Genomic DNA, 26,373 nt, shown 5'->3' with positions numbered 1-26,373 from the left:
CTGTATTTCTGGCAAATGGGATACAGTGACACAGTGCTAACAAGGGCTTGTAATGAAGCTCTTGGTAATTGCTCCTCTCAAGTCAATCTGCTCTCATAGGCAGCAAAGGTGGTGCAACAGTATTAAGGAATCAGTAAAAATTAGTGATGCACACAAATACAGTCTGCAAAACTGTGTTAACTTCCTCTTAGCACCTCACGGAGACAGTTGTTTTGGAGCAGTGGAGAAGAAAAGGGATCTCACATACATATCATAGCATATCTGTTACATCCTGGAACCCAACCTTACCACCACTCTTCAAGTTCATTAACATAGTCCCTGAATTGTGATGACACCATGTGGAATAAAGCAGTCTAATTACTTCCCAGTTTTATTAACATATGATAAATCTAAAATCCAGTATTAAAACCCTAACCTTCTAATCAAATACTGTGCTATTCTCCCACCTTTTTCATTTGTTGCTGCATCTCAGATTGCTTATCTTTTTTTATTATATGTTTTATTTGGGTTGTTATTACTTTTATTAATGTAAAATACCCTCACAGAAACAAAGAGCAGCCCCAGGGGCTCAAAAAAATCCTCTGGTTCTACCTTTCATGAGAAAGGGAACCTAGCTGAAATTATCTAGCACCCTGTCCAATTGTATCTTGAAAATCTTCCATGATGAGGACTCTGCCAAGTTCCTGGGGAGGTTGTTCCAGTGATTGATTGCTCTCACTGTTTGAAATTTCTATCTTTTGTATCAAGATTATTTACCTTATTCACTGGAAATATCACTTTTATTACTAATGGAAAACATTTTAATAATTTCAGGAGAGCTACAGAGAAAAATGGAACAGAGGACTGTAAGAAAAGACATTACAAACCAGTAGCATGTGTATTAGTGTTCTTGATGAAGAAACTATATTCTCACATTTGCAAACCTGCCATCAAAAAAAGATTCAGTTCCTCATTCAGTTCTTTGGCAGCTACAGAACTATAAGTAAAAGAGAATACTCTGAATTCCTACAAACAATTCCATCACCTTCCAAGAGCTGGTTTACTTAATTTTAATTCTGTCTTTTCCTGGTTCTTACAAATATTACCATCATATATTTTTCTACGAGAAATAGGCTTTCCTCCTTGGGAACAGTGGAACAGAGAGGTTGCAGAGTGGAAGGTTTCAAGATCTGACTGGATAAAGTTCCCAGTCACCTATTCTGATCTCACAGATTCTGACTCTCCTTTAAGCAAGAGCCTGGGCTAGAGACCTCCCAAGGCCCATTCCAAACCAAATTATCTTATGATCCTATGAATTTTTATTCACCAAATCTCTACTTCTGCAGGCTCTCTCAAGATCTTTCAGCATTAATGGCTCTTAATAGCCCACAGAAAAGGAAATGTTAAAATCTCTGCAGGCTGTTTTCACCACTGAGTGGAGAGGCAGTGTTAAAACTATTACTTTGCAAGGAGCTGTAACTTAGCATTAAAATGAGCTGCAGGCCAGTAAGAGCACTATGAGCTCTAAGCCCAAGAGTAATGTGAGCTTCTTCAGCAAAGCTGAGTAAATCACTTTTATGATGGATAAAGAATTTAATCTCTGAATAAACCTTCTAATGACACCTCTGGAATTTAAGTGAGAAAAAAAATTAAATTATAAAAGTATAATATAATAAAATATATGAATGTGCTAATTTCTGTTTCCCTATGATCTGAAAAGATTTTAGTATTAGTGGGAGGTAGAGTGAAATTCATATATGGAATTGTTCAGTAAAGTCAGATGGCACAACATGCAAAGCAGTTGCCTAAAAGCCTCTTGCTGTGTCAAAATTAGGAGAATGTTTTTGAGCATGCACTATGCACTCACTTTCTAACTCTCTATCTCTATATACATTTTTCTCAATTGTCAATTTAAGATGTACTTTAAAAGGAACAAAGTGGGCTCTCTGTTCATGGCACACATTCCATAATCCACCTGCAACTGCCAGAATCCAGATCAGCATGGTTACAGATACTCCTTTTCCTCATCATAAAAAAAACCCAACAAAGCAGATCACAAAATAAAGAGAATTCGAGTAGTGGTTCGAATTATCACTGGAAGCTGATTTCTCAATTATTATATTAAAAAATATACTGTTATCACATGGCCTAGCCTCTTCTAAAAGAACATGGAGGGGAAATGCTGTTTATATCTGGGGCTCAGATTATCTATACTAGGGATCCACTTAATGTTGAAAATGTTATAGGACTTCCCAAGTGTTTGTTATCCTCAAGAATTCAACCAGCTTCTGCAGAACAGGTTATTTACATCCTTTAAAATCATGCAGCTGGACTGGGGCAATAGTTCCATAAATAATTTGATTGTCCAGGTATTAGATATCTGCAAATGAAAGCTAACAGACATTCCTATAACTGAGAGATTTTGAAAACTCTTAGGGCCTGTTTTCTAAGTTCTTGGTCTACAGAGACTGAAGAGTTGCACTTATGTTACACAGAACCAGTCCTCCTGGCTTGTGAAGAGCTGACCACTGCTTCCAGCCTCGCAGCAGGAGCTTGGAGAGCCTAACATCCCCCTGAAGCTGGAAGTTAAAGCCTTTTCAAAATTTCTGGTATAGTGGTAATTCTGGGGTATGGTAATTCTCAAATTCCAGTACAGAAAAACACCATATTCCTGGTTTTATTCTATATGTATGAGTGTAAATACTTGGTTGTATACACAAACACTGCCTGATCAACAACCAGTGAAGTAAAAGGAAAGGCCTTCATAAATTAAATAGATTTTAGATCTAGCTCCAGTAATATCACTGCCAAGTCTACAGATGCCACAGTTTTAGAAACAGATTTTAGAATGTATAAATATATACATTCGCTATTTCATATTTAATATAAATTCTATACGTGAGATTTTTGTGTGCCTGTGTACATAAATGTATGCATACATGCACTTCTGCCCGGGTAAGAGCAAAGTTTATGACTGCTTCACTTTTGCCTGAATATGGGATAATGGATTTATGGAGAACCGATGCAGTTTAATAAGTCAGCCTAATGAAGGACCTCTAAAACTTCAGCACTGCGGCTGGATGTAATATTTCAGCTGACTGTTTCAGAAGAGCAGCTTAGAAATTTTCGTTGTGGTTAAAAAGAAACTACATCCCCCCTCCTATAAAGCAAATATCCAAGAACAGGTGAACACTTACTTGCAAACTCTTTTCTGAGTAGGAGAGACATACATGTGACATGTGATGACCACCTCATGGTTGCTGAGAACTAAACAAGAGCTGCAGAGGTAGCCTCTTAGATATTTGCAGTTTGAGGGGTATTTCGATGCATTTAAAATTTTTCCACATCACTTTTAGCTATTTCATTCCCTCATCACAAAAGAGTTTTCCTCCAGCCACAGAGGTTTGCCCTGAACTGTGGGTGGGTGTGGATTTTGCCATCTGTGCTTCAAATTTCATATATATATATGAAATGTATGCATGTATGTATGGCATAGATAAAATTATCCTCAGTTTTTAAAATGTAACTGATATGTTGGGTCTGAATCAAATGGATTATTTTCATTCAACACTACCTAAATAGAGTGCTCATTTAGTTAGGCTAAGCTGTACCCTTCTACTTGGTAAACATCCACGAATTCAGAGCAGAATCTGAACCACTAATACGTGCTGCACTGCCCCATTTACCTGAACAGGAAACTTAAAATCAAAAGCTGAACACAAGGCATGCTCTGTGAAAAGGTAATTGATGGAGAATACGCACCAAGCAGCCAAGGAAAGAGATTGGTACACTGGTAATGTTGCAGTCATTGGGTATTATAAAAGTTATTAATAAAAAGTTTCTAAAATCTTTATTCCTATTCCATATTGTTACATAGTCTTAAGTTTCACCCCTACTGCATGAAGTCTGAGGAAAGGGACAGAATTTCCTTCCTAGGAAAGGGATAGAATTTCCTTCCCTTCCCTTCCCTTCCCTTCCCTTCCCTTCCCTTCCCTTCCCTTCCCTTCCCTTCCCTTCCCTTCCCTTCCCTTCCCTTCCCTTCCCTTCCCTTCCCTTCCCTTCCCTTCCCTTCCCTTCCCTTCCTCCCCCCTATGTAATGGATAATCCATATATATAGATATCCACATAGAGGATTCCTACATTTGTCTGACAACTGAAAGCCCCAGTAAACCACCAGGCAAGCAGTGCTGAGCACTTGTATAAACTGAAGCTACATATATATATACATGCAGATTGGAAAAAAGATGTACAGCTGAATAGCTGAGCTTAATTCAACATAGGGGTAGGGGAGTGAAGGATGTGGGAGATTTTCAAACTGTTGAATCCATTGTTCTGATTCTGAGTCAGTTTTCTTATCACTTCACTCCTGAAGGGTAGTTAAGTATCTTTCTTGTGAGATTGCTTTTATCTCAAACTAAATTGGAAATTCTTGGATTAAGCTCTTACAGTTGTGCTCTTTTGGATGTCAAAACAGATGAGGGTTCATTCTCCCCATGATTTGAGAACTTCTTAAGAATCAAAGCCTTAGGGCAGGTGTTTTTCCTTTGGCCAATGGGCTCAGCATCCTGACAGCATCAAATCCAGCTGCCACATCTGAGGTATAATGTATGGGGATGAGTAAAATGTACAGACACACAGCAAAGTTTTTTAAAAATGTCTAACTACAAAGCTGCAAAGACTGCAAGACTTTCCCAGTTCTTAATCCATTGTTTTTAAACTTAGCATAAGGTGAAAAGAGGTATGCAATACGAATAGAGGAACAGAGATAAGTGACACCACCTGTTCTTCCAGATAAAATGTCATCTTACCCCCAAAGAGGACTCCAAAAGCATATTCTGTCCCATCAAGGACACAGATTACTATTTTCTCCTGGCAAAAGGTTCCTCTACAGCAGGTGAAGGTATAACTGATATCTGTAAGCTTGTTTGCCACAATGCAATACTTATTATTTTAATATCATTGCCAATGTTTTGGATAATAACTTCACCAATATAAGAAAAAAAATTAAAGTTCAGTAGGAATTGAATTATTTGTAACCAATACAACTTAATTTTCTTGTTGTAGTTATAAGGGAAAGAGCAGCTGGAGTTATATGCAATTTAAAAAAAAAAAAATTGAAAAAAAAAGCATCAAACACAACAGTGAAAGAAATGTGAGATTTCTGCTCTTGGCTTCAACCATCATGCTCATTATGAGTAAGGTTTCCTATTTACTCTGGCACCGGGTTAAGAAAGATGTTAACAGATTGGTTCTTGGGAAACACAGAATTTAACTTGGTGCCATCAACAAAGTAATATACAATAAACACCAGCTGCAACTGTCAAAAATTGCTGTGTTAAATGTGCTGCATAGAGTTAGGTTTTTGCATACAAACTCAAACAAAAGCCACTAGTTAAAACAGCCTAGGAGCAATGGAACCTACAGACATAAGCAGATACTGCCTTGCTCTGCATAGTATAGAAATGCAAGATTATAGTTATGTAATGTAACAACAGGGATTTGCTTCATAATCTAAGAAGTATCACCACTCCATTTTACCTCAGTAGGCTGCCATCTTATTTAATTTACTTACCATGAGCTAAGTTCTGTTTTCCTGAACAGAGGGGGAATCAAACAGATGTTTCCTTTGTTCCAGTCAACTACCCATAAAAAACTCCATCTTTTACAGCTTCTTCACAAGGCTGTGTGCCCAACATTTGTTATTCTGTCTTCTCAGTCTTGACTTTTTTATGGTATTTCTCACTTTCTCTTCATGCATAGTCCCAGAAGTCCAATCCAAGTCCTTCAGTCCTGAATTAATGGAACAAAGAGCTGCCCTTTGGCTGTGTAGCTAGTTACTAGTTCAACATCTCATGAGACATTTTTCCAGGTCCCTAATGCTTCAGTCTTCTATTAAGAAATCACTTCTATTGCTCTTTACTGGGTTTATTTATGCACATGAAAAAACACTTTTACCACATCAATTTTAATAAATTTCTTCCTTCAACAGAGTTTTATTCTGTTTCAGCAGTCCAATAAGCTGCTAAGTTGCTGAAGGCTTAATAAAGGGCAGAACATTCAGGAATATTTGTATTCCTGTTACAGAGAGCAGAAAGGAGGGACCATTCAGATCTCTTTGCACATCCTGAATGGATCAGTGATAGTTCAATGTTCAAATCACAAAACAGATGACTGGATTCAGACCCTTACCCTGACAACCTGCTCTGATCACCCCTGCTTTGAGCAGGGGGTTAGACTGATGACCTCCAGAGGTACCGATGACCTCCAGAGGTACCTGCCAGCCCCAGCTGTTCTGCAGCACAGAACTCTTCCCACTAAGTACCTACCATATTTTTACAGACTCTGGTTTACCAATTACATCAGAGTATATTCCTTCCTCCCATGAAGAAAAATAGGGAATTGCAAGTATTTTGGTTTAGTCATAAATTTTCATCTTTTGTTGAGGTTCAAAATTATTTCTACAGATACATCAGCACACTCTTCTTTCTTGGTTATCTTTTTCATTGCTTTGTTGATGGTTTGTTCAGCACCTCAAAGTTTCCTGCATGTTTACCTGTAACCCAGCAGATTACCCTGAGCAAATCAAGCACTCATGAACTGGATCCTCTGACTCTGTTCTGAGGTATGTTCCCAATTCTTGGATTGCCTGAAGACCTACAATTCTTTCAACCACTCTTCTAAAATAAATGCAAATGCAGTAGCCTGTTTTTACCCTCTTTTATTTGACTGTCAAAACAGAAAGATGGTGAAGTGTGAAACTATCTAAAAAGTACCAGTAACAAACACATCAAATATTCATCCAACTCCTACATACACTTTCATTAATGAGCCAGCCAGAAGCAAGTAGTGTCTCACAGGGCCTACAGTCTTACAGTATTCATACCTGATCTTGGTGAATATTCATTATATTTTCAAAGCCACTTCGTATATTTAAAAATAAAGCATAAAAATTTCAGCATAACTTGAGACACACCTTGATCATAACTAGATACAACTTTTCACAATGACTTAAGAAATTTTCTCAAGAATAAGACATGAAAAGCCTGCCAGCTTTAGCCTCCCAGGCCATCAATATCACAGAATTTTCAAGAAGGGCAAATCACAGAGGTGTATTAAAATATATTTTGTAGTTCCTACATGTGAACTCCTATGAGAATCAGCAAAAATGTACATTGTGTAACTTTGGTCACATATAGACTTAAAAAGCACCTTTTCATCTTGCCCCAGAAAATGAGAGAAATCAAATGAACTAACAGAAATGAAACCCATTAAACTGAGTTAAACTCAGCAGGACAAATCTTCCTGATATTTTCAGCAGTACCATTGCCCTGAAGTCAAACAGAAATGCACTGGTTCAGCTTTGCAGAACTTGGCACAAGCAGCAGTTTTTGCACTGCTCATTCTGTGAAATGCTGCATTTCTGATTCCCATATGGCTACATGTTAAGATTACGCAGTTCTGTTATATCCTAGCATCTTATTCTGAGCCTTTAATTCATTGCACAACATGAGTCAGGCTCTGTGTCTTTTTTGGGAGTTTTGTTTTTCATTCTGCCTTTATGTTCTCTCTCAATGACGTCTAAGAGTCAGGATTGCATCTGAAGTTGCCCTCCTTGTTGAGGAGCTAAGAAATACTGGGATACACACGCAAATGTAGTATTTAAATCAGCAAAAGACAGACCTGTGGATAAAGAACTAAACCGAAGTCACTCTGGCACACCTTACTCTGGTAAACATCAGCAATGCTTCTGCTAAAATCCTGAGTTTTGCACAGGCTGCTGCGCTAAGGCAAAGCATAGCTGGGCACACAGCAACCCACAGCACCTCCATCAATTTGCACCAAACTCTCCAAGAGTCCGAGAGCAGACTTCCCCACTGAGGCACTGGCACACAGAAAACAAGGACAGTGACAGAACAGGTGTAGTTAGAGGCACATGTGACCAAAAAAAAGATTATTTACAAGGTAAGCAAGCAGACAAGAGGAGTCATGCAATATTTTCCCAGTGTAGAGGAAAAGTAATTACATGCAATCTTCTAAACAAGACATTTATTAAACACAAAAGGAAATTAGAAATGTGCTGCCCTCAAAAATCTGACAAAGAATTGCTTTAAGAGACAAAATAATCTCTAATGCTTGTTAGTACTATGATTCTCCTGTCAGTTTCAGAAATGGAGGGATAACCAGACTGCCTATCCAGTGATACATATTCCCAGCATATGGTACCATTCTTTCACTCAGTACTGATCTCATGCTCTAACCTTAGCTGTATTCAACTAGAGGGCATGACAAGTAATTCATTGACTTAATTCAGCCTTATGTAAAACTGAGGGATTATATGAAAGCAAATTAAAAATTAGCATAAAAAGCAGGAATATATGTTTGCTACTTAGCTTGTTCACTGGCTAGGCCACAGGGAAATACTGAATCTTCTTTTGTGTTGCGATTTATTTTCTCTGTAAAGTACTTCACAAGGTTCACTTGAAAAAGCTCAACAGAAGGAGTTTTCAAAAATATGGTAATTGAATGTTGACAGGAATCTCTGTGGACGCCCACAAAAGCAAGATACTCAGGAAATATCTGTTACGATCTCCAAATTTGAGCAGAAACACTAATTTTAATCACATATTTCTGGATTTATTTTTATGAATCAATGCCACATCAATCTTCTATGGCCTTTTATTCCAAACTGTTAGATATGGAGCCCTGCCAGAAAGGAACACATAGCACTGGCAAGCTGTTGCATGAGCCCGAGTTAATCCATGTAAAAATACCACTTAATTTTGTCTTAGTTTTTAGGAGAGGACTATAAAGACAAGATATACTTCCCTCTGTGTGGCTTTTTTTTCCTTACTTGATCCTACCAGTTATGAAAAAGCTTTGTTTCATCAGGGTTTCATTCTCACAGAAGGGACTTCATTAGAGATATTTCAGAAAAAAAAATACTTTATGCCACTTTATTGTAAAATTATAGTCTGTTCCAGGGGATAGCTGGACTATCTTCCAACAAGCCACATGGGATACTTCTAGCAATGGCAGCACAGAACATACCTAACGCACATAAATGAACTGCAATCCTCTACCTAGACATGCCCAAAATTTGAGTAGGAGTTTAAAGTCTTATTCTTTATGCACTAGCTGAACCAATTCCTGAGCCCATCTCTACCTGGTCTTCTCAGCTACCACATGCATTGTCAACAGAAATGATCCACAATGCACAGTGATCCAGGATATAATTTTCTCTGTGACCAGTAATGCACTGCAAATTAAATATTTTCATGGGATCTATATAGCAAGCACTAAATATGCTTACTTTGCATATTTTTATACTTTATATATATACTTTACTTATATATATACTTATATATATACTTTATATTTTTTTTATACTTTATATTTTTTCCATACAGACATGCAAGTATTGACATACTCTTGCTTATGAAAATAGCAATAGTTCTCTAATAAAAAGGGTGTGTGTCTCTTTTTGCACAACAGTTACAATAAACTGTGTCACTCTACTATCATATCACTAATATAGACTCAGTCTTATCAGATGTTCTGTAACCTCAATTTCTAATATTGTCACTAGCAGTTGTTTGCAAAGAAAAATTCATATTCCAGTCTTGTTAAAGGAAGCACAAATAAAACTTTAATACATACTATATTAGAGTAAGATGCAAAATGAAGATTTGTAGACTATGGACTGCAAACACAATTCATTTGATACAGATGCTACAAGATGTGAAAAATAAAGAATAAAATAAATTTTTTTTTAAAAAAAGAGAGATTCACAAAGCCCTAAAAACTACAATCTTTGCTAAAAAGAAACTGAAAATCACAATCACAGAGATATTTGTCTAAGGAAAAGCTGCATGTCTGGGACACAACAGTAAGTTGGCAGGAGGAAAGAGTATCTTCTGACACAACAAAATGTTTTTAGTCAAAGCTCTGGAATCTGCAGCATCACAGCTTGACAGCAAAAGCTCTACAGGCCTCTACTAAAGCCAGAAATAATTAGGTGTACTTACATGTACTCCCTGTGTGCAGAATGCACAGCAGCTGCGTTGCTGTAACGCCACAAAACTATTGCTGATGACAAAACATCCAGCGTAGCATCAAACTGAAAGAGATTCAGAGTCAATTGTTTTGTGGGCCATTTCATGGGCCCTGTACTAAAAGTAATGCACAGGCACAAAGCAGCTTCAAATACATCATTTCAATGAAAGCAGGATTTACAGTTATTAAATTGATCTTCACGTTTTTGCCATGTTTTATTGCGCAATGATACGATTCAGAGCTCAGGAAATCAATCAAGGGATTAAAAACCTTTCATTTGTAATCCATCACCTGCAAAGAAATTGAGGAAAAAAAAATCCACCACAATCTGCCAGTGTGGCAACACAAGAGTTAAAATACTAACATGATTCATATGCAAAGATTTTATTTAAAAAAAAAAAAAGGTGTTTGAAAATGCCTGTTAAACATTCCTTTTTCCTGCAGAGGAAAAAGAAATTTCCAAGTTTCTGCAGAATTGCCTGAAATAGAAAGTTTTGTTTCAAACCAAGACATCTTTTTTTTTTTTTTTTTTTCAAAATCCTATTATATACAGATTATGTTGTAACATTGGCAAAACTGCCATGTTCATATTTCGAGATAATGAAGACATGATGTCAGGTAACACCAAAACCCAGGCTTGTCCAACTGGAAGAACTTTCAGCCTTCAGTCAAACTTTCTACATTATCAGTTTAATCTTTTAATTTGAAAGCAAAAGACAGAGTATTAGAAATTTTGTTTGTCATTCAATGCAATTTTGCTTGCTCATCACATCAATGATGGCATATCAGTATTGACACGACCTCGAATACAAGACTAAGTAACCAGAATCTGAAAAAATATAATGAAAGTATGATTATTATCCTTTCCAAGGTATGATATTCCAAAGTATCAACAGTATTTTTTTCAAATCCATCATTGATTTTGCACATCTTGCCTTGAACTTAGAATAAGAAAAAATACAGCATTGTCAATGAAAAAAGAAGAGAGAGGGATTATTTAAATTTTATCTCTACTTACAGCAAATCCAAATGATGATGCACTGTATCTCATCACGGAGACAGCTAAAGGAAAGAAAATATTATTTAGAATTATTTCAAATCTTTTTTCTCTTATCTGAGATCTATAACACTAGTTTCAACACACGGGCTTAGTTTCACTTGAATGACCAGAGCAACTCTTAAAAAAGGTCTACAGGGAAGGTCTTGTGCTGCAGGACATGGTTAGATCACAGGAGAGATGGGGGTTTTTTAATTACAAAAACATAATGGGACAGACCTTAGCATAGCATTCAGAACAGTCTGGTTTTGAAAACTGCATCTCATTTGAGATGCAGTTTTGAATAAAAATATGTTGAAACCACAATTTCCAACTCTAAAAAAACTTCACATATCTCAAAAGTGCTCCTTGCTCCAGGTAGGCACAGAAGTCCACCTGAAATGGCTGATAGAAAATTTTGCAGGACCATCTGGACTTCCTGAGTGTCCTCTTCTTGACAAAAAGCCTAGTTAGGGTAAATTGACACAGCCCCAAGAAATGCTTCAAGTTCCATCAGATCAGTGATTTATGATGGCAAAAGCATTAGCAGGAAAACTTTTGACCAGCTCCGATTTTGATTGCATGCTGCCTTTAAAAAATAAATGAGACTTTAAACATGGGCTAACATTTAGAGAAAACTAAATTTTTCTAATTTTTATTTGTGCATCCTGATTCTATCGCCTCACAGTTCCCAATTTTAAGAGGCACTGTGCAAGGAAAAATACCTTTCAGTAGCCCAAAACACCATGAAAGAACCAGGCAGTGACTGCCAAGGGCATCACCAAGAGGAGAGACTTCTTCAGACTTCAGCTCTCACAAGTGAACAACAGCACCATGGTTACATCAAGCTCAAGAGCATGGAGCAGCAATAGAATTCCTGCTGTGTTTTGTAGACTTTTAAGTGCAAACAGGACTAACAAAACTGGTGCTCCCTGAATAAAACACACGGGGCTCAAATTCCAGTACTAAGAGAATTTAGAATAAAGGATTAATTTCACTACTCCTTCATGAACAACTATCAGCTTACTTGCTAAGAAAAATACATTTCAAAAATAATAATAATAGTTAAACTGGAGAGAAAAAAAAAAACCCAAACACAACAGACTCAGCAATGACTTTGTCAATCTTAGCTTGACAAACACAATATCTAATTTTCTGTATTCCAGTATTCATTAAAGCAGCTTGGCAGAACACGGCTGCTATGGTTTGAATGCTCTTTTCAGTAACAGTAAGCTGCATTTCTGTGACACTTATCTGGATAAACAGAAATTAAAAACTTGGAAAGAATTACCATTTTCTTATTGATCCAAGACCTAGCTGTGGCCACAGGTAAGCCAGACACCACAAATATTTGGACTTTATCATTACAGTTGGCCAAAACACAAAGAAAAATAAAGCTCATTTCCAGATTCCCGTTTCCTGGAAGTTAAAGAGTATTGAAACAGTTACTATGGATTTACATCTCCTCCTTGTTAAATCACAGTTTCCCACACTTCATCTCCTAGGTGAAAAAAGGGGCTACATTTCTTGGTCAGACTTGCTGGGCAAGAGCTACACTTGACAAGTTGACACTAGCTTGCAGTCATCCAGCTGCAAATTTCACGATTTCAATGCATAATAATATATTACTTACCAGATTTTCATTGTATGCCCCTTAGAGGCATACAGTTTCAAAAAACTCAGAAGTTGCAGCAAAAAAAGGGGGCATTCACAGGTACACACAAGTTTGCAATGTTCCTGTCATTCCTGCTTTCATATCATGTAGATCAAAGCCACACTTTTACTTCTATTTCTAGCCTGCCTCTGTAGTGGAATTGGGTCCTTAGTTTTCACTAAACTGACAGCTTCTTTGCCCACTCTAATCCAGACTTAAAACAAATTAACTCTATGGTTCACTTAAAAATTAATTTCATGAATTTTCATTAATTTCTACAGGTGATGCAGTGCATACAGATAACCACACCTTTAGAATGTTCTTGGTGATTTAAAGTATAAGGTATTTAGCATGAGAACTGTCTTTATTTTTATGTATTCTACCATTGTGAATATATCCACAGCACTAACACACAACCTGTTTGGCCTCAGCTATCTGAAAAAGTCATGAAAAACTATAAGTATTGGCTAACAGCATCACAAGTCTGCTTAAACCTTTTTGCTAGCTACTGAACATGACTGGAAGAAATACTTCCAAAGGGCTGCCTTTCACACAAGCTAACTATTAGTAATTTGTAGTGGTAAAAGGCCACAGTAAAAGTGGCAATGACCATTTAAGCACTGAAAATATATGGTTTTGTTTTATTTAATTTTTTTTGGTTTTCTAAAAGGAAAAGTCACCCCAGCTTACAGCTGAGTGTGGGCTCTATGGCAATGAAAGCCACTGTAACACTGGCTTACAGGCATCAGCAAATGCAGGTTGCCACAGACTGACCACATCCTCAATAGAAACAACTGGCTCCCACTCCAGGCACTAAATCTGAAAGGATTTTCAATGCCTTTTAGCATCCAAGGACTTGAGAGTCCTGGGCAAAGGAATAACCAGTGCTCCTTTATGCCTCCAGGATCACTGCCATGCTCCAGAAGTGATGTATAGCACAGCAGAAATGGATCACAGAGTTTTTGCTGAAAACCTCACCTTCCATCTTCTCAATTTACATTTTCAGTTATTTCCACATAAGCCTCTGATGTGAAAAACCCTGGGGATCTCCATACTGAATCAGTGGAATGGTAGGAAGGAAGCAATGAGGGAAGAACAGAGAAGGCAGGTTGAAAATGCTGTGGAGCCACTGCACACATTTAGCACCTATACTGCCATGAGCCTGCTTTTAGCTATTTTATTGTCTAAATTGGACAGCATTTTATTACCTCTATAATAAAGCAGACAATCCGAATGCTTTTTTCCTGACATTTGTAAACAGAACCTGCACACTGTCAGAAGCTAAAAGTAGAGTCAGCACAGTAAGCCACAAATCTACCACTGCCTCCACCTGCACAGAGAAATCAATTTGTGAGGTCTGCCAACCTATAGGTCAGATTTTGCTCTAATTCCTTCAGCCTTTCCCAAAGTGATTCCACAGAAGCAAAAAATTCCCCTTTCACACACATTCTGTCCTCAACAAGGCTTCTCACTTCCTTCACAGCACTGGGAGGGCACCCTGGAACCTTTTTGCACAAATGTAGGAGGCAAGAAATAGGACAGAGGAATTAACTCTGTCTCCAGCTCTCCCAAACAGAAAACTTTGGGATTACATACTTTGAATGTGGCTACAAATGAGAGATGGTCCATACAAACAGCTCCTCCATCTGTCATAAAAATCTCCTCTTTTCTACTCACGGAGGGGAAAATTATTTTTGGGAAGCTCCTCTTGATGGGACAATCACTCCATCATGCTAACTTTGAAATCAGTATATTTGTATTTCAGCACATAAAATATCACAGCTTCAAAGGAAATGATCTGTACTTAGCAGAAATCAGGCAGGCAATCTGAAAACCTCTGAAAGTTTTGGGTTATTTCTATATATAGTACCATGTGTATCTTGCAGGTCGTACAGAGTCACAGGCATGAGGAACTGGAAGTTGTGCTGAATCAGAAGTGAAACTAAAATAGAGTCTGTGATCATTGCCCAGTGTTGGTAAAACATCAAAAACTAATGTTACAATAAATATTTTAAAATAAATACATTCCAAGCAGAGAAAACCAAATGAGTAACACTTCCTAAAAATCCCTCACAATAGACAAAGGAAAAGATCAGACATGACTCTGGTATCTTCTCTCCTCCCCAAAATCCTGAAGAGCAAAATTTAAGGATTTTTATGGACTTGCCTAAAATTTGTCCAACGAGCCCAGCTGCTACAAATGGTGGCTAAACAGCCAGTATCTCAGCACAAATCTTCCAGACATCTAATCTACATGGGCAGATCCAGTGCTATCCATCAGTGACATCCTCCTGCACTCACATTTCTATCCAAAGTCTCTGAAAAACTGAACCAACCTTATGGATACAAAATCCTCAGCTCATTTTCCCAGTTCACAATTGCATCAACATGGTAAAGACCCTTATTTTTGGACAATACCATTATACTATTATGTACATATCTACCAAATGGAAGTGTTAATTTAATGTATATTAAACCTGGATCTTGATCTCGTTAGAATTTATGAATGGTTTGTAAAGAAATTCCTAAAAGGGTTCATTTTTCCACCAGCCTGAAAGGTGTCATAAGTGACTCTGGGAAGAATGAACAGCAGCAGAGCACAAGGAGATTTCTGGCCTCAGGGAAGACTCAGCTGAATTCTCTTTAAGTGTTTTCTGATTTTATTTGTATTGCTGCTTCCTCAGCCTTGTGGTAAAAGATCAGGAGTCTTCCATTTCAGGGCTTAAATATTCACAGTATTTCACACAGGCAGCACAGACGTAGTTTTCCCAGACTGATTATTCTTTATACCATGGTGCTCACCAGTAGTAGCAATGTCTTGGTCTTCAACAGCAGAGCAGCCCAGTCCCAAAGCTTACTGAGTCTCCTGATTCACTTCTGTTTAATTTGCTTTAATCTTCACATTTACTACCAAAGAGCACTCATGCCTCCACCAGTGTGTCCCATAGAGCAGAGTGGGCAACCAAACAGGACTGCGCAATCCTGAGCCATGAAACAATTCTAGTAGAAAAAACATGGAATTTATCAAATGATGAGAAAATAATCCCTGTGGAGAAAACAGTGAACCAGCTTTCTCTACAACACACAGTAGGCAGTCCTCAACAGCATCCTGGAAATAAAAAAAGCCAAGCCAACACAGAGGCACACACACACCTAGAGGGTAAATCTGTTCCTGATTTCAGAAAACATAATGCCTGGGCTCTTTTTTAACCACTGCTGAAATATCTTCTATGTATAGCAAGCTTTCGCTGCCACCCTTCAGAGAGAACAGCACTAAAAAATGGCCAGCCAAATATACCAATTTTGTCTATCACTCTTTCTAGCACAGCTAGAGACGAACACAAGAAGCCATGTGTTCAGGGAAAGCTTTTTGTAGAAGCAGAAAGCAGGCAACTTCAAGAAGACAGTTAACAGCAGTTCTGAGGGTTGCTCAGCAGTCCCTGCAGGGGTTTTACTGCAGCACACACAGGCAGAGCCCTGCACTGCAGGATAGGTTCTGGGAGAAAGCAGGAGCCCTCCTGTCCAGCATCCCACTGCTTCACATACTCCCCTGCTTCCTTTCTCAGGTGCCAACCTTCTGTTTTCAGACAAGATCATCCCAAAAAAAAAAAAAAAAAAAAAAAAAAAGAATACAAATAAATCAGAGGAATAGAGAAGTGGTATTTTTTGTTTAGTTTTGGCTTTCCAGGGGGCAGGAACTAAAAGAGGGCCCATATGTTATAGTTCCATTTGAGCTCTATCAGGATACTAAATGCATGCCTTAGCATTTAAGAACAGGAATAATAAAACTTGAAGGTCTGTAAGACCTTCACAGTGCAAACTCCCTGCAATTGAATATGCAGCTGCATAGTCTAATCTGCTATATTTCAAATGTGAGCACTTGAATCACCCAAAATAACTCGGCGCAATGACATTAAAGCACATTGTTTTTTAATGAAACTATGTATTATTGATGCCCCAACTCCAAATATAACAACTGAAATGGCCTAGAATGTTGCAAATGCTAGTAAATGCAGGGAAGCTTTTGCAGCTTATACCTACAATCCCCAGGCTTTGTAATTTTGAGCCTGAAACTATCTTCCAAAACCAGACGAAGCAGTTTGGCCCTGGACTGAGATAGGAAATGTGTGCTACTCTGGGTAAAAAAAAAAGGCTACAAACTACCAGAAATGTTGAGTGGTATCAAAAAGACTCAACAGCTGTTTCTAAAGCCCCGTGGCCAAGATTTGTAACTCATTGTATCCAAATGAAGGTTATTCAGATTTAATGACCTAGGAGACTCTTCAAAGGCAAAATATCTTCCATCTTTTGTGTTCCACTGACTAGAGGCAAAGCTGGAAGTATTCAGGTTGTACCCAGCATAAAAAATTTATTCCTAGGACTTCAGTGAGTTGCTTTAAAGTCTGCTTTTCTTAACAGAATAAGTCAGAAGACTGAAGAGAACTCATTTACTACGTTTACTCAAATGGGTTTCTCGAAGCTTCATGAAGACCTAGTGAACTTATATTTTATACATGTATCCCCAGACCTGCAACAGCTGGGGCATAGGCTAAACATCCTTACCAGTCACTGAAGGCTTTGAATTCTTAGTAAAAGAGATTAAACACTGCCATTGCTCTCAGGGTCTGTAAGTTCCTGTCCTATGGTCACATTAGAAAGATGGAGAGATTGTCTCCAAAAGATAATTAAAGAATGATATTGTATGCAAGCTACAGCTCAGATTAACATAGAATTTACACACAAGGATTCAGACTAACTGAACAATAAATATATCAGTATTGTTGGTTGTGCTATGTACCATGCTATGAATTGGTGTCTCTATTTAAAAATTACTTTTAATTAGATTTTATTTAGAACACAGACACATCTGAAATAACATAACCAGTGAGAACTGTATCCCTTCTGCCCTGGACAAGGGTTTTTGTCTTCACTACTGTAAAGAAGATTCATGGTTTAATTTTACGATGCTAAAGTTGACTTTTTCCAAATTTGACTACATGAAATATATCAAAAAAGTCCAAATGCCAAGCCTCCAGATTTAGCATATTTTTTTCATTCCTTATTTTTCTGCTACTATTTCAAACTTGACTGTATTGCATTTTTAACAGTATCAGATATCAGGAGCAATAAAACAAATCATCAATGTCACTGTCAAAAAAACAAGTAAGTCCAGTTTGAAAATACTTCTAAGAAACACAAATAATTGTCTTGACATTGTAAAACCTAATTCTGAACATGCTACAAAGATACAAACCACAAACCCTAGGGCACATCCAAAGAGTTTTGTATTGGTTGGGATTTCAAGTTCAAAAGCCACACATCATGTTTCTTCCTATAAGTATTTCAACTATCCTGTACCTTAATTATAGGTCTTAAATAAGGGGAGGGCGGGGGAGGGGAAATTATATATTTGTGGCTTAAGCCTACTCAAGTTGTATTCTTCCTCTTGTTATTAAATTTAGAGAAAATCAATACGTTAGCCAAGGCAAGCATTGAAAACCAGTCCACAAAAGCACTGGTGAAATTCTCATTTTTCCACATTAACTGCAAGAACTTTTTCTTAGTATCTGCTACCCAAAATACTCCAGAGGTGAATTTTCTATTTATAATACAGACCTGACAAATAATAATATTTTCTCTGGAGTTTCATGTGAGCTTCAATATACAATTTTTTGAGCAGAGGTCTGGTTTTTTTAGAATTTCAGTAAAATTTTAAGCAGCTCAATAGATGCAGCAATCAATTGAACATTTTTCTATTTACCATAGAAATTTTTCCAAATACATTCCAATATATTTTATGGTTTTTAACTTTTTTCATTTAGCGTGTGTTTAGAGGAAGTTGAGGCCATTATAGTCATGTTTTCAATTACCTCAAAAACAGATCAAGCCAAACAATTACAGAAGTTTCCCTCTCTCACAGCAAACGAAACAGATCTGCATCAGGGATTTTAGGAGATATTTAATGATCAGTGATGCAGAATAAGTTTAAGAGCCAGGACAACTGGACTCTGGACAGAGAGTTTAAATGCTTGAAAAGGCAGCTATGCCCAGATGGTTGGCAGTCTCACACATCATCCTGTCATACTCAATGATTTTTGACAAAACCCTTAAACACTCCCTTTTTTAGGATTCATATCTATAAAATGGGAGGAAAGTACTTCCACACTTCAGGATGTTACACACAGGGAAAATCATTTTACCATATGGAAGCATCCATAATAATAATTCTGCAAAGAGTGACAGCAGGCACCATGAATATCTTATTTGAATAAAGTCTTTAGTACTATGATCTGCCTTTTACGATATATCACATTCTCAAGGCACTGCCTTAACTTTTAGAACTGCAAACTTTAACTACAGAAAATGGTAACCCAATTAGAAATTATCTGCATGATCTTTATGGCATTCCCACAGCTTAAACTCTAAGATAATATACTTCTATACTAGAAGGATTTCAACAGACTTCTGGAACCAAAGCAGACTTCCTTCTATAAGGAAATATAACAGTAGTTCAGAAGAGTACCAAGTGCTGAAAAAAAAATTCATATTGAAAATAATTTTGCACCAACTTGCATTAATGTACTGTAATTGTAACTACTGAAACTGATGTAACTACTGCACCCTCATCACTAGGTTAGTACAAGCTCATTTTTGTCCTGCTGAAACCTCCAGAGCACAAATGCAGTGAGATTCCATGAACACAAAGGTGACTATTTTAAGCATCTTTCATTTTAGATACCTTTAAAAGGTTCTGAATTCAGAACACAGAAAAATGAGCCTATACTGACAACTTTGTCAGTTGGACACCCAATAATGATGACACCCAAAATAAATAATGAGAAAGAGCTATTAAAAACTACATTCATTTCCAGGCAAATGGCAATATGTAGACAGGTTGATACTTTTTTATTTTTTAACAGTTTCTAGCATAAAGATCTGTCATCTTTTTTTTTTCATTTTTTCCTTTTTTTTTTTTCTCTCCAAAATCACACAAGTGCAACAGGAAATCTGTCAGAAGGAACGAAGGTAAAACACAGTATGTGCTTGCCACTTCTCTTGGTATTTTTGTCTGGTCCCTCCCTCAACTAACAGGTGGTCAAGTCCTGCCATTTTGTTCTTGAGGAGGAAAAACAGAATTAGAATAAAATCTCTCCACATACACATTTGTGATTTAGGAATCTAAGACTACTATCCTGGCTGGAGCTTATCTGTGTCTAACCCTGCTTCAATGGATCCAAGAAAAAGGAATGGCCACTCTAACCTGGAAGCTGGCGGGCACAGAGCATGATGTGATAATGCAAAGATTGACAGGTTTTTCTAATTTTAATAAACTGGAGGTTTCTATCAATGTCCCTAAGCATGACTTTGCAGAATATGCAAAGAATGGACCAAAGAAGACAAAGCCAGAAGAAATTCATACTCGTGACATTTACTCTCATAATAAGCGAAATATGAAAATCAGGGAAGATTGGAACTGAAAAGCTTTGAATTGAAAAATAATTAGTGGTCTTCACAGCCTTCTTCACTGTCCCTGTCCATTTCAGAAACACAACACAAATCACAGTACCCCCCCCTTTAATCAGGGGTCCAATGAGCTGCTCCAGAACCAAAACAAGCTGCCAAGTACAATTAAGAAGACTGCCAGAATGTAGCACAAGATTACAGATATTTTTGTCATGAAGTGAGATTAGAGAAAGCAAACCAACCCAGATACCTCAGTGAATGAGTGGAGAATCTTTAAAATCTGGTTTTACACACACATTTAAAAAAAAAAAAAAAAAAGCACAAAGCATGTCATGCTGAGGACACCTCTGTGTACTGCTAAATAGGAAATTATCTATACCATACCCCATAAAATCTTTCCATTTAATCTTCAGTTTTAACAAGTCAAGAGTTTAATTCCTGCCATTTAACATCTACCTGTAAAACTCATACAGGGCCATTCCCACACTCTAAGAACCTGCAGTTTTAAAAAAACAAAATCACTCACGGTCCCTTTACTGGTTCATATGTTCAAGAATTCCTGTATGTGGTATATTTGACAAAGTACTAAAATTCAGACGTGAAAGAATTATATTGAAATAAAGTAACATTTATTTTTGTACTAAGGGCAAATTGGGAAAACTGTCAATTTTGCTAATATACCTTAAAAAATGCCCAAACACCAATGGTACCACTGAATCCTCAAGCATTTTCATAATATCCTATCAATGTTTATTTCCATTTACTGTTTCATCAGATAGTTTGTGGAAATGATTACACTATAAACTAATTTCTATGGTCAGATGGATGCAAAGCAATAGATGGTTGAAAACATCACCTGTTTGTTTGTTTATTCATTTAGACTAACTGGCAGGCTTTATCATAAATTTCAGCATATCAAATTATAGGCTCTGATCAAAGGGACATCTAGCTAACACTTGTATCTCTATTAAGGAAGATTATTTTATTGCACAAAGTAATTAAATAGTCCAGAAAAGTGCAAGTAAAATTTATGATAGAAAGGGAGGAAATTGCAAGCTTATATATTCCTATTCACTCTGTGTAAGCAAACTGATGAAATACTGACTTCCACCCAAGACAACAGGGTTCTGAAAGACAGAAGTTTGCTCACAAAATAAATGATGTAACTAGGATCTAATATGTATAAAGCCATTTATTTGAGTTCTCTAAGCACAGAGGAAATTATGCTTGCTGACTCCTTCTTAATGAAGGTTACCTTGCAAGCCCAAAAGAGAAGGCAGGAAGCCATACAAGTATTACTCTTTAGTATAGGCACTCCCTACAGCTCTTATGCCACAAAAACTATCCACCCACAGTTTTATTTTAGCACTGCCTTCAGTGGAAAGCATATTGGTTCGTTCTGGCATAATAATTTCACTTTTTCTATTTCCAAATGCATGTTCAAAATGTCCAAACCCAGAGGACTCTTTCTTTGCTGGACCTTCTTAGCCCATGCTGTTTTACTTAAAAAATACTCTGCATGTTCTGTTAGCAGGATTTCAGCTCAACTAAAAGATACCAGATTCTTGCTTTACTTCTTCTTAAGATATTTTACAGTCTGAACTGGATTATTAATGCTCCATTAATACAGATCACCAATCAGTGCAAATTCTCCCAGAGAATTAATTCTCAGAGTTAATTCAAGATCCAACTTCTGATCACAGACAATTTTGCTACATAAACCAAATGGCAGGAGGAGGGAGGGAAATGCTTGTGGGTTATGTTATTTATCTTTATAGGTGAAATACTGACAGCAAGTGTCTGATAGCTCTCTGTTGAATTTAGCTGTAGAAAGGAACTGCAAACCCTTCACACAAATCTCTTCCTTAGACAACCTGCTAATCTTAGCAGTCTATTGCTAAGGGCCTCAATGAAGAAGCCTCTCATCAATCCTGCTCAGCTAGGATGACACGGACACACTGTACACACAACTCAGGAGCAAACAAACATAATATATAAAGTTAGCTGTGGGCTCTGTAAGTCAGTAAGGAAAAATTACACTGAAATGTAAGCCCTAATGACATACTTTCTCTGTTCTGTGGTTTTCACTTAAGCTTTGTAGTAGTTTTGGAAGGCAGTAATTCTAAATATTGGAAATAGGTAAGGCTCATTGTCTCACAAAAACATTTTAGGACTGTTAGGGTTTTCTTTGAGTTGCACAGTCTTGACAACAGGTAGAGAGATGAAATTGTACTCAGCAAGACCAGGAATATTTCAACAGCTTCCATGAAGGATGCAGAATTGTAAAAGAAAAAATAAAAAAACAGTACATGATTGACATACTACACTACTTTGTATCTGTCCAACATTAGAGTAATTGACTTGACAAGTCTACTGCTAATTCTGATCACAGTAACTGAACACTTGCAGCCCTGTCTCTCTGAGATGAGCTTAATTTATTTGGATAAAATTAGTCCAGGTAACAACAGAAAAAATGTGATGACAAGACAGGGTGGTATTACAAAGTTGTACATTGCGATTTACCACATGAAATCATCTGAACAAAACTCAAGCAATTATTTTTTGGTTTCCATGCACAACCAAGTTCTTGAAAAGTTTGAAACACTCTCTCAGAATAAAATTCTGTATGTCAAGTAGCATACCCCTCCTTTTAACAAACAAAGGGCTTTGGCTGCTCCTCTTCTGTGTTTGTTTTAGGTGTTTTTTTTTAATTATACAGGTTTATGATTAGCATGAAACAGCATCAAAACTAAAGAGAAAGTTTCTAAGCTTCAATACCTAGGGAAGGTTTAGAGCAGAACTGACATGCACCTGACTTGCAACCTAAGTGACTTTTTGTCAGTGGAAGACTTTTCTAGGCCCTTTCCAAGGCAAAACCACTGAAAATGACAGTGCTTGGTCTCCCTCTTCTATACCATGATATTTACAAAAACTTCTTGACTTGCAATGACTCACCACACAGGAACATATGGTTACTGTAGTTTGCAAAATATTAACATAGCTTTGCCATTGGAAAAACAAGGAGAGAAATGAAAAACAATGACAAAATGTAAATGTAGCTATATGCCTGTTGGTTCTAGCTGATTTTAATGCCAAATTTGTCATTAAAATCTGGTCTTATCCAGCCTAAATATACTCTTGGAAGGGAGCTCATTCCAAAGCTCTAGACTTAAAGATCTTCAACAAAAAAGTCTTATTTTGGAAGCCAATCTACTCTAACAAAATGTAGGCGCTTATGGTCTTCCCATGTTTATTAATCCCATGTTTCCACAACTTGCAAATATTTTCAATTCCTTATAAAATCAACTCTAAAAGAAATTCTGATCCATATGCAAAAGATGCCAAATCACACCACATCAGTAAGGTACTGCTTCATCCTGAAGCTTTGAAAGAAACACAGCAAGGATAATGAAAATAACATTTCTTTCTCAGAGAAGTACTAATGTGGCTTTAAGAACAATTTGTTCTACAACCTTTTATTTTACAACCAGACAGAAATGTCGGCTGAATAAAAATAACCAGGAGCAGCACGAAAGAAAACTGTATCTTACTACACAGATCTGTATAATTACTTAAAAAAAAGACAAAAAAATTGCCTGCACAGCAAGTTCTGCAGAGGAGATGAGCTGATTTCCTAAAGAACTTGGTCAATGAATTATATAACTTCTATTCTAGTTTAAAGACATATTAAGGACTTTTAAAGTCCTCTCTTACAGATTTCTGTGCATTATATTTTTTTTTTTTCCTTTGCTTTTTGGAACTGCTGCAGAACAAGCATCGCCCCTAAAGCTGTTCAAATAAAAAATAAAAAAACCAAACAAAGAACTGCAACTGGCCAAACCCAATCCTTCAGTCCCTACACATTACTAAAAATTCAAGCAGCTGCAGTGAAATGCAACAAAGCATAATTCACATCAAACCAAAACAAATGCAAACTAGTAAATTGCAAACATCTTCCAACTAAAGAAAAGGACCAGTTTATCACAAAACAAAAATGTTACCATGGTTTTTTCCACCTATCTGTAGGCACAAATCCACGTACACTGGGAGAAGAGAATGTAAACCCAATGAGCTGAGATGTGGCAGTGCACAAGATTTCTAGAAACACAGAGGGGTGCTAATACTGAGCTAGCCTGTGGGATAAGCTGGAAGAAGTAAGAGTTGACTTAAACATCAAAGAGCACAAAAAAATAGTCACACTTGTCAACATCCATCACCACCAGATGCTTCTGCAGCTCCCAGCCTTGTGTCATCAGCAGAAAATGCTTCATATGGGGGAAAGCAAAGGGAATTGTACAGAGGTTTACACAAAGTCTTCAAACTCAACCACTCAAAGCCAGCTACTCCTTTTCCTATCTAATACAATATGTGCCACCAAAGCAAAACAGAGCAGCAGCATTTGAGCTGCTTAGCTTGCAGGTTCCAAACAATAGATGAGGTGCTGGCTTCAGCTTGGGCAAGCCTAAGACTTCTCCTTCATCCATTTATGACACGTCTTCAGCTGTTTCCATGACAACACTGACATCTCCCCATGCTATGAAGTGCTCTTAGTTTAAATATTGTATAAATGAACACAAATCTTTCATATCTCTCCTACAGCTATTGTTTGTGAAATGGGGGGGCAGTATTCCCTTCCTCAGTTTTATTAAAGAAAGAAATACTATACAAATCAGTCACATTGTTATTCACTGAACAGTGAAAAATGTCAATACTCCAACCCAGCATAACATTAATATTTTCATGAAAAACAGTATAAGGCAGCTTTCTGTGTCTTGAGTGCAGGAAAGGACAGTTTCAACAAATTTTCTGTCCTGAAAAATTCATCTGCACTGGAAAACAGGAACTACATGATAATTCATTTTCCATGCAGAAGTATCTAGATTTTTTTAATGTATAAAGTAGATTTTTTTAATGTATAAAGTAGATTTTTTTACATTTCCATATTCTAAGTGAGCATTTTGCACGTATTTCAAATTCAGTTTTTGATATCTTAATTCCTTTTGGATATTATTCATAAAAAAAAAAAAAATTTTAGGATAACAACATTTCCATCCACCTCTAGCTGAGTTTCAAAGCACAAACATTATGCCCTCTCAGGGCATTATGCACTTGGAGAACCAGTAAAAATCCTTGTAGACAGGGTGCAACTTCTAGTATCACATGCATGAAAACTTATAACAGTGATTTTTCTTATTTTCAGAGATTTTCTTATTTTCAGATCTATATTCTTTAAAGCATTTGAGGTAAACCCAAAAATAAATTAGATCTTCCTAGTTTTCTATTTGATCAAAGCAATTTTAGAACAAATACATGAAGACAAAAACGAGGAGTCAGCTCTTATAAAAAAACTGTACTTTTCCACTGCAAAGGTCTATGAAGACACTGGTGTAGGTATTATAATGTAAAACGGGCACCTCGTTCATGTGCTGTTATCACTTTACCTTGCTGCTTTTGATTTGCTGTTTTAACAGTGTTGTCTCCTAGGGGGTGGACCTACTTCTCTGCAGTGAGCTGATCACAACCATCTGCAATGGCACAAAGGAAGAATGAGTTTCTTTAAGGCTGAATGTAGCCCACTGGACTGGGAGTGCACCTCCTGAAGCAAACAAAATTAGAGACCATGTGGTTCAACTACCTCAATAAATCCACATCCTTCAGTCTCTCTGCCCACAATGGAAACGAGCCTTTTGTGTGAGCCCTCTTTCCTGTACCACCCTTTTCATACAGAGAATATGGAGCTTCTCCTAATGTCTCATAACATATATGTAAATTTTCTACTACTTCTTTGCAGATATTCCAGAGTAAGATGACACTGGGGAGCAGTGTATTTTTGTTGTAATGACCTGCAAGGAAATGCATGAGGTAAGATCAGGGCTCGTCTTTAATCACTCCCTGTATTTTCTTTATAGACAGGCAGGTAGACAGATAGATATTTCATCTTCTCATATTCCTTTCAGGCTTACTTTTCGTGGCTGCTGCAGCATTTAAATAGAGTTAATCAGCTCCCTCCAGAGCAAAGGCGACTGCTATGAGCAGAGCTGCCTGGCTCAGGGGATGTTCAGCAAATGTGTTCAATCAACACTTGTTCCTGCTGGAATAAAGGGGATGTGCCTCTGCATCTGATTTAGCCCTTGTCTGCTGTTTGAACAGTCTCTGTGCCACCATATGATTTGGATAAAGGGGAAAA

General features: G+C 37.2%; 1 protein-coding gene across 2 annotated transcripts in view; it reads right to left on the bottom strand.

The window, feature by feature from the left end:
• The window catches only part of TMEM163 (transmembrane protein 163), a 95,768-nt gene that overhangs the window by 33,587 nt on the left and 35,808 nt on the right, over positions 1-26,373 (bottom strand). For both annotated transcript variants that reach the window (XM_071746503.1, XM_071746504.1), the window contains 2 exons: positions 11,051-11,094; positions 10,005-10,096 (listed from right to left, as the gene is read on the bottom strand). In XM_071746503.1, coding sequence (XP_071602604.1) covers positions 10,005-10,096; positions 11,051-11,094 — 136 coding nt within the window. The remainder of the gene's footprint in view (positions 1-10,004; positions 10,097-11,050; positions 11,095-26,373) is intronic.

This window comes from Heliangelus exortis, chromosome 6 (assembly GCF_036169615.1).
Source record: "Heliangelus exortis chromosome 6, bHelExo1.hap1, whole genome shotgun sequence".
Classification (NCBI taxonomy): domain Eukaryota; kingdom Metazoa; phylum Chordata; class Aves; order Apodiformes; family Trochilidae; genus Heliangelus; species Heliangelus exortis.
The sequence above is the reverse complement of the archived record's forward strand: the minus strand, read 5'-3'. Positions and strand labels throughout refer to the sequence as shown.